A 9,179-nucleotide genomic window follows, 5' to 3' on the forward strand; every position below is an offset into this window, starting at 1 on the left:
CTTTTAACGCTAATGAACCACCCCCGAGTGATTGCCGCAAATCCCCTCGTGCACCTCCCTGAGGATATAATTTCTTTCTTCTGGGTCCACGCAGCGTAACAGTGGTTGGTTAAATCCTCTCTTGTATAATATCCCATCATATTGAATATACTTAGCAACCTAGTATCGAAGGCGTCTAGCCTACAACTTGTTTTCTGGCAAATCTCCCGTTCGAATATAGTTATGAATGGGGGTCATCCAATTTTCTCGCGGGATCTCTTGTGTCTGGAACACCCCTACCTCTGGAACGCTCGGGATTTCCTAGATTCCCAAAGGGATTTGCCTAAGTTGGATGCTGTCCATTTGCGATCCCATCTTTGCCAAAGCAACTGCATTACTATTTTCTTCCCTTGGAACACTTTCTAGCCTGGCATTTCTAAATTTTTCCAATAGACGCTGCGCACATCTTATATATAACTCTGTCTGTGGTCCCCGGGCCTGGAAACTTCCGTTGACTTGGTTTACAACTAACTCAGAGTCACTCCAAGCTATCAAATTCACAACCCCCACTTCCAGAGCTACTTTCAGACCATTGATCAAAGCTTCATACTCAGCATCATTGTTAGTGACATAAAATTTGAAGTGGATGGCACTCATCAAATGATGCCCTTCCGGGGTGACTAAGACAATCCTGGCACCTGCTCCGTTATTATTCACAGCCCCATCAACATGCAAGATCCACCAAGGGTGCGGGAGCTCCTCCTTCTCATTAGTAGGAGGATTTCCTTGCGGGGGAGGTCTTACCAGCACTATGGCTTGGTTGTCTACTTCAGAATCAAACTCGAGTATGAAATCGGCCAACGCATGTCCCTTGATTGTTGTGCGAGGACAATATTCCAAATCAAATTGTCCCATCTCTATCGCCCACTTCAGCATCCTTTCCAACAATTCTGGTTTATGCAGAATATGTCGGAGCGGATAAGCGGTGCGAACCTCTATCCGGTGAGCTTGTAAATATGGTCTTAACTTTCGCACCGCAGGAATAAGAGCATATACCAATTTTTCCATGCTGGTATATCTGGTTTCTACATCCAGCAGCCTTTTGCTCACATAGTACATGGGCCATTGATGGCTTGCTTCCTCTTTTACCAACACCGCGCTGACGGAGTATTCTGAAACCGCCAAGTAAAGAATCAATGTTTCTCCCTCTTCAGGCTTGGCCAACATCGGAGGGTTCCCCAACTACTCTTTGATTTTTAGAAAAGCTTCTTCATAATCTGAGGTACGCACAAAATCCTTCCACATTCCTTTGATTGCTTTGAAGAATTCTTTGCACCTATCTAATGACTTTGAGATAAATCGATTAAAATCTGCAATCCTTCCCATCAAACTCTGCACCTGCTTGACGTTGGTGGGGGATTTCATGTCCAAAAGAGCCTTGATTTTTGCCGGGTTGGCCTCAATTGCTCGGTGGTTAACCATGAATCCCAAGAATTTTCCCGATTCCACACCGAATACACACTTCTGAGGGTTCAGCTTCATTCTATATTTTCTTAGAATATGGAACATCCCAGCTAAGTCTGTGATGTGATCTTCCGCCTTCTTATATTTTACAAGCATATCATCCACGTATACCTCCATCGTCTTCCCAATCTGCCTCTTAAACATTTTGTTTACCAATCTTTAATAAGTAGCCCCCGCGTTGATCAAACCAAATGGCATCCCAACGTAGCAATAAAGTCCTCTATCGGTGATAAAAGAGGCGTGCTCTTTGTCAGACCCATACATGAGAATTTGATTATACCCGGAGTATGGATTTATGAAACTGAGCAAGGCATGTCCTGCCGTGGCATCGACAAAATGGTCAATTCTTGGCAAAGGAAAACTATACTTTGAGAATGCCTTATTCATATCGGTGAAATCCACACATGTTCTCCACTTGCCGTTAGGTTTTCTTACTAACATCGGGTTTTCTATCCAATCTGGGTAGAAAGATTCCCTGATTAGTCCAACAGCCAGGAGTCTATCCACTTCTTCCACTAAGGCTATTGCCCTTTCGCCACTCACGGCCCTTCGCTTTTGCCTAACCCCTTTATGCTTGAGATTAATGTTCAAACGGTGGCACATCACCTCTGGGTCGATTCCCACCATATTAGAATGGTTCCACGCGAATACATCGAGGTTTGCTAAGAGAAATATTGAAAGTCCCTCTTTCAATCTTGGCGCCAACTGAGATCCAATTCTAAAAGCCTTACTTGGATCATTTTCATCGGCAGGGATTTCAATTGTGTCTTCCGATGGCCCCATCTTTTTCGTTGGCATTGGTATTCGTGGATCTAGGTCGGGTAGATCACGATTTTCATCATTTTATAGAGAAGGCGCATCCCCTTGGAGAGGAGCATCAACTTCTTCAGAAGGCGCGCCCTGTATCACAGGGAATCAACTTCTTTTAAATTTTTCGAGGATAAGGGCGCGCCCTCTGGGAGAGGGGCATCTACCTTGTACATATCATGTCCGAGACTTTGCAAGACGTCAAATCTTCCTTCGAGCCGTTCCCCATTGAAATCTGCTTGGATTATGATATTTTGGGGCTCCTCTTCTTCCAACATTTCAATTCTGATTGCGTCTTCCAAGAACAACATTGCTGGAGGCAGTTCAGAGGGGCGCTCGTCCCCTTGCTCGACATAGTAATGGACTCGGATTTCCTCAATTGGTTGTTCGATGCTCCTTTCTCGATCGTCATCTGATGCATCTTCGTTGTGGGAGTCCTTCCTAAAGCCCCTCATAGCTTGCATGTAACATTCTCGAGAGTCGTACTGAGAGCCTTTTATACTTCCCACACCATTTGGGGTTGGAAACTTGATGTTAAGGTGGTGGATCGAAGTAATAACCCTTATCTCACGAAGAAAAGGCCGCCCTAATAGCACATTGTGGGATGACTCTTGATTCAGAACCATGAACTCGAGCATCTTTGTCACGGACAACGGATTTTCCCCCAAAGTTCATGGCAACCTAATCGATCCCATAACTCTAACTCCCGCGCCACAGAAACCATAGACCCACGAATCTTCTCCCGACATATCCCGATCAGGTAGCCTCATCTTTTTAAAGGTACTGTAGTAGAGGATGTTTGCCGAACTTCCATTGTCTATGAAGGCCCTATGGATATTTTTGGTCCCGATCTGGATGGAAATGACCAGTACGTCATTGTGGGGGTGATGTACCCACCGGGCATCTGCTTTTCTGAAGGTGATATCCATGGATTCGCCCTTGAACACTTTGGGTGGTCGAGTCTCCACCCTATGAATGTCTGTGAGAGGTCTAAACCAGGCCTCCTTAGCATATCTTGCCAAGGCTCTGTTGCTACATTCCATCCCAGGATCTCCCACGTAGATTATTCGGATGCTGCCGTCCCTGACGAATTTATTTTCTTTCAAAGTTTCATTGTCGACCCCCGCGGGGCTCTCCCTCCTTCTTCCTTACTCAGTCAGTGCTATCCTTGTGCCTCCTCACTTCCTTAACCACCCATTCGCCAAGATATCCTTCCTTGATAAGTGCTTTGATCTCATCTTTCAGTTGCCGACACTCATGTGTGTTATGTCCGGACGATTCATGGTATTCGCAATACTTTTTCTTGTCTTTACTTTGCCAGGATGATAGAGCCTCAGGTTTTCTAAACAGCCCTCTATTTTTGTTCACCTCAAAGATATGCTCAATAGACGCGGCCAAAGGCGTGTACCGGCTTGTTCTGTAGTCATAGTTTGAGGGAGGACTCCATTCCCTCCTCGAGGTCATGGCATTCACCCGGTTTGGGCTTTGACTACTCCTTCTATACCTTGGGCTTGGAGATCTGTCTCTCTTCCTTGCTTTGTTTCTCTAACTTGCTTGCGCTGTCGGTTATACTTCTTTCAGAGATTGCTCTATGGCTTTAAACAATTCTGCCAAAGCAAAGACATCCGTCAGAGTGGCTGGGTCATTTCCTTGTAAATGCTTCCAGAAGTCCGAACCAACCCTTAGCCCTACTATCAAAGAGCTTTTCAAGGCTTCGTCTGAAGCTCCCCTTATGCTGGTAGATTCAGCATTGAACCTTTTAAAGTATGACGATAAGCTTTCATTCTCCCTTTGCCTGATGTTAGCGAGAGTTGTAACAGAGGGAGCATATCTCATAATAGTTTGGAACTTGGTCAAGAACAGAGTCTTCATTTGGTCCCAGGAAGTGATTACCCCCGGCCCAAGCTTTTGAAACCATTGTTGGGTGCTTTCTCTAAAGGTCCCCGCCAAGAGTCGACATCGAGCTAAGTCTAGGACTTGATATATGTCCATCTCTATATTGGATCGGCCCATGAATTCCACAGGATCTGAACTTCCATGGAAACGGAGATCGCTGGTAGTGTTGCGATATCCGGCTGGCAACTGCGCCTCTCTTACAGCTACCGAGAACGGGGAAGGGATTTCGGACGTGGCCGTCACTCTGCCTTCCAAATGGTTAAGTAGCCTTTTTAGATCGCCCATATTGAAAGTTCCCACGCCTGGGATAGTTTGCATGTGAGGTTGCGGACCTTGGGGCTGCGGCGGAGGTACCTCTGCCTGGTCCCCACGTGGAGGAGCTTGTTGTTGGTTGGTGTTCTGGGCATCTTCTGGTATCACGATCACTTCGGGGTTCCGCCCTTAATCTCCCTCCAGATTTTCTCCTTGACCTCGACCGCGGCCTCGAGCCATCTCGCGATCATAATTTCCCACATCCCTATGATCATCATACTCAGCATAGTTATCGCTCTCTGCTCGATTATACCAGCGGGCATCAGTGTGGCCACGGTAGTTGTCGCGGTGATACCCATCCAAGTACCTACCTCGACCTCCGCCTCTTCCCCTCCATTGGGGTCTTCTGAAGGGTTTTTAGCATATAAACGCAACGAAAACGTAAATTTAAAACTTAAAAAGAAACTGAAACCCTCCGCAGGATCCATGCGAAAAATAATATTTAATTTGTAGTTTAGTACGTTTACCTTAGAAGCTTTACATTAATGGAAAGATGGAGGTCTTTAATAGCGATCCAAGAACCACGAGCGGAGATCCTTAGTAACTGCTCCTCAAGTGTGAAGCACTCCACCGGTATCCACCAAGAAAATAATGTAATGGAGAAGGAGGAGGTGGAGAGAATTAGGGTTTTGTAAAAATTTTAGGTTGAGGCAAAAATAGGGTTTATAATAGTATATTTATAGGCAAAATTTTCAGCTGAAAATTTTCCCATAAAATATTATATTTATTAACCCTTTATTATTCTCATTAATAATTAAAACACCTTTTAATTATTAATCCTTTTTCTAAACATTTTAGAAATAATTCTCTCTCTTGATTTAATTTCCAAAAATTAAATTCTTAATTAATAATATTCAGAACCTTTTCTTAATTAATTTATAATCAATTAAATCTCATTTAGTCAATTATTAAATTTGCCAATTAATTATTTATTTCATAAATAAATAATTATCAGCCATTATTAATTAATTCCCCCACCATTAAATCATTCTCTTTTATGGTGTGACCCTGTAGGTTCAATATTAAGTCAGTAGTATAAATAAATAATAATAAAACTATTTTATCATTATTTATATAAATTCTCTAATTCATTAAATATGATTAATTAATTAATCATATTTATTCTACATCGTGAGGGATACTTCTCAGCATATCGCGACTATCCGGATAATACGAATTCACTGCTTAGAATACCAAGAACCTATTCAGTGAGTAGTTACCGTACAAATAATTCCTTCTACCCTGCAATGTCACGATTAAATACAAGGCATGAAACTTGTGTCAAGCCTATCTTATTTAATCACTTGCTTTCCCATTCACTATGCTTAGTTCTATTTAATGTAAATTAGAAACTCCTTTCTAATTTCATTCACTCTGGCCAGATATTCCTGAACTAACATAAGTGGATCAACATTGAACATTCTCTTCCTACACTGGAAGGGGTAGATCCTTTATTGATTATACACTATCTTCGTGTACAAATTCCTATACCCAGTAGAGCCCTTATAATTGTCCCTTGAGACTAAGAACTAAACCAAAGCATAGTTCAGTGTACACAAGATGACTATGATGACCTCAAGTCTAAGGATACTTGTACAACTATCACTATGTGAACAACTGCTGACACGTGAGTGAACTCCATCAGTTGTTCAGCTGTGTGAGTCATGTTCAGCGAACTTATTCTATAATAAGCACCTACATACTAGCTATAGTGTCACAACACAAATGTTTATGAGAACAAACATCATTCATAATGAAGCAAGCATAGTATGTACCGATCTTTGCGGATTATTAATTACCAGTTAGTAATCCTACGACCAGGAACTATTTAAGTTTAGAGTTATCATCTTTTAGGTCTCATTATTATGATCTCATCACAATCCATAAAAAGCTTTACTCTAAACTATGGTATATCTTATTTAAACACTTAAATAGATAAAGCCCGCAATAAAACCAAAACAAGTCTTTTATTAATATCAATGAAATTAAAACAGATTACATAAAATTATTCCTATATCATCATACATGATTGGACTTAGGACACATCTCTTTCATCTTCTCCAAAGGTTGCTTCCATATCCTCGACCATATCGGTCCAGCGATCTGCGGGGAGAAGCTCTCTCATGATCGCGGTACCGCTCCTGATTCCCATGGGAATTCAGGGGCACACGCGTTGTATCATGGGGCGTCACATCTCCACGATCAGCTTCCTTTTGCCATTCAAGTAATAACATTCTCAGATCATCGTCGCCTAAGCGGATCCCCCCGGTTATCCGTCCGCAGTATTTCTCGACCATCAGCATTTTCTTCCACAAGATCGATGATTAGAGATGTGTCATTGGAATAGTTCAGACATCGCGGGGTTATTGATACACGTCCTCCTCCAGTTTAACCGTGGACGGCCAAGGCATCTCTATCAGTCATAGGTGCTTTCCCAGGTGCATGAGTAGCACGGTTGTGGCGGAGTCCCTTTCTGGTCTTACGTCACTCCACGGTTCTCAGCCTTGAGTCGAAACCGTTCAGAGCATCTCCATGCGATACAGTTGCTCCAGCAGGTCAGCGTTGCTGATGAGCACAGGTGGTTGTCCCCCAACATCTGGAGTGGGGCGATCGGTCATGGGTGGAACGTAAGGTTCGTGGCATTCATAGCCATGATCAGATTCTTCTTCAGAGCTTCCATCATAAAAACTTCCATCATGATATTGAGACATCCTTCCACCTAGATGCAGATCTTGATTAGCCCCTCCTTCTAGCGCCAATTTGTTGACGGAGGAATTTGGTAGCAACGTGAGCAGTACTCGTCGGATTTTATGAACAGTGTTCGTAGCCGGAAATAAGATTTGTGATGGTGGTTCTTCGTCGGAAAATGTGAGCAGTACTCGTCAGATTTTATGAACAGTGTTCGTCGGGAAATATGAACAGTGTTTGGTGGTGGTGATTATTATTAGCTGAGATTGCTTAGGGTTAGTGGTGGCTCCTTTGCGCTATCGCTTCTAACCCCTTGCAATTTGCCTACGTATCCCTATTTATAGGGAATCAAGCCAACTTAGTTTTTGGGGAACAAGAAACCTAACGGGCTAAATTTTTTATCCCGAGGCCCAATGGGAAACCCACTGGAAACCGTCTTCTACTAGCTTTAGGAATGTTCGCCAATGAGGCCCAACCACAAAGGCCTAAGGCTCGTCCGCGGCTTCAAGACTTCACGGATAAGGCATCTCCCTGGCCAAGGATAACCCTCCGCTACCAGCCATTTCTCTAGTCCGTGGACGCAGGTATAGCCGTGGTTCACCCTAAATATTGGACGCATCCTTGCCCCCCCGATAAGGAGCCCCCACCAGATTACAGGACAAGTGATCCCAAGCTTTTGGGTGCAAAGTGCAGGATACTCCGAAGTCTCCCAACTAGGACAACCGTTGACTACAGAGACGGAGTTCCCAAAGCACACACCAGATTTTACCCCACATCCCCAATGAGGACACTCATTGACTACAGGAGGAGGCCTTCAGTCCAGGCATACCCCTGGAGGTCTCTGACCACGGACACCGCCTTTCCTGTAGATATGCTACAGGAATGAGTTCTTAATAGAGTACCTGCATCAAATAGGTTAGTAATAATAATCTCCACCTTCCTTGAATCTTCCAAAGAACTCGACCAAGTAGTCATGTTGAAGTCTTCACAAGGTCTTCTGTTCATTCAGGGCGCGCCCTAAGGCTCACGATAGGAAAGGATTCAATCAGGGAATTCCTCACCCGGGCACGCCTCCTCACTATGCTGAGGGCACGCCCCCTTATACATGGGGTCTCTTTGACAGTAACCTCTTCATCAAAATATAGGGCGCGCCCTTCATACACATAGGGCACGCCTACTTTCCTTCCATAAGGCTGATTAACCATATATGTTCCTTGATTTTAGGCATCTCTTCCTCAATTTTGACTATTTTATCAATCTTAATCTGAATATTGTTTATACCAATTTTTGGGCATAACATATACCACCTAATTAAATCTGCCATTATAATTTAATTGAGCCTAATATTAGGTATCCACTTATAAGCTGCAAGAGATCAAATTAATTAACTATGCATCACACATGAAATCTACATTTTATACTCTGTGAATTGCATTATGTTTTGAAGAGAACAATATGTTCAGACATATATTACCCAAAGGAAAGGGTCAGATCTGAGAGACTGAGGCATAGATAGACCAACAAAGTCCATAAAGGGTGGTGATCAGAACATTGAGAAACGGCATGCCCTCAACACTCTTTGTGTGTTTCACTTCAATCTGTCACACATAATCATGAGAGATTAACAGAGCAAATTAGCATTAGTACGCTTTTCCAAGAACATATTTGGTAATCTAAGTTATGCGCTACGTATGCTAATTTTTTACACACACGACAGACATTGGAGGACATACTTACCACACAAAAAGCCTCAGGCACGTAAACAGCTAGACTAGATAAGAAGCAAAACACTCCAACCACCTTCTTTCTTGTCTCAAATGTATCTGCTAGACCAATCACCAATCCAATGACAAGTATGATGACCATCAGCTCAATCAGAAGTGCTCATCAGCTCAATTAGAAAGGGCTTTAAAGGTGGTTAGAAAGGGCTTTCAGGGTGAAATTACAATTTTTTCCTAAGTATCTCGCCGCTT

General features: G+C 43.1%; 1 protein-coding gene across 1 annotated transcript; it reads right to left on the reverse strand.

Moving 5' to 3' along the window:
• Positions 1-300: 300 nt before the first annotated feature.
• Positions 301-1,206, reverse strand: LOC141661163 (uncharacterized). The gene has a single exon (XM_074468146.1). The coding sequence runs from the start codon at positions 1,204-1,206 to the stop codon at positions 301-303; it is 906 nt and encodes a 301-aa protein (XP_074324247.1).
• Positions 1,207-9,179: the final 7,973 nt, after the last annotated feature.

Source organism: Apium graveolens, chromosome 5 (assembly GCF_009905375.1).
Source record: "Apium graveolens cultivar Ventura chromosome 5, ASM990537v1, whole genome shotgun sequence".
Classification (NCBI taxonomy): domain Eukaryota; kingdom Viridiplantae; phylum Streptophyta; class Magnoliopsida; order Apiales; family Apiaceae; genus Apium; species Apium graveolens.

Bases quoted from the DNA above. Each gene is read 5' to 3' on its own strand.
- LOC141661163 (XM_074468146.1), bottom strand. From the start codon at position 1,206: ATGTTGGCCAAGCCTGAAGAGGGAGAAACATTGATTCTTTACTTGGCG.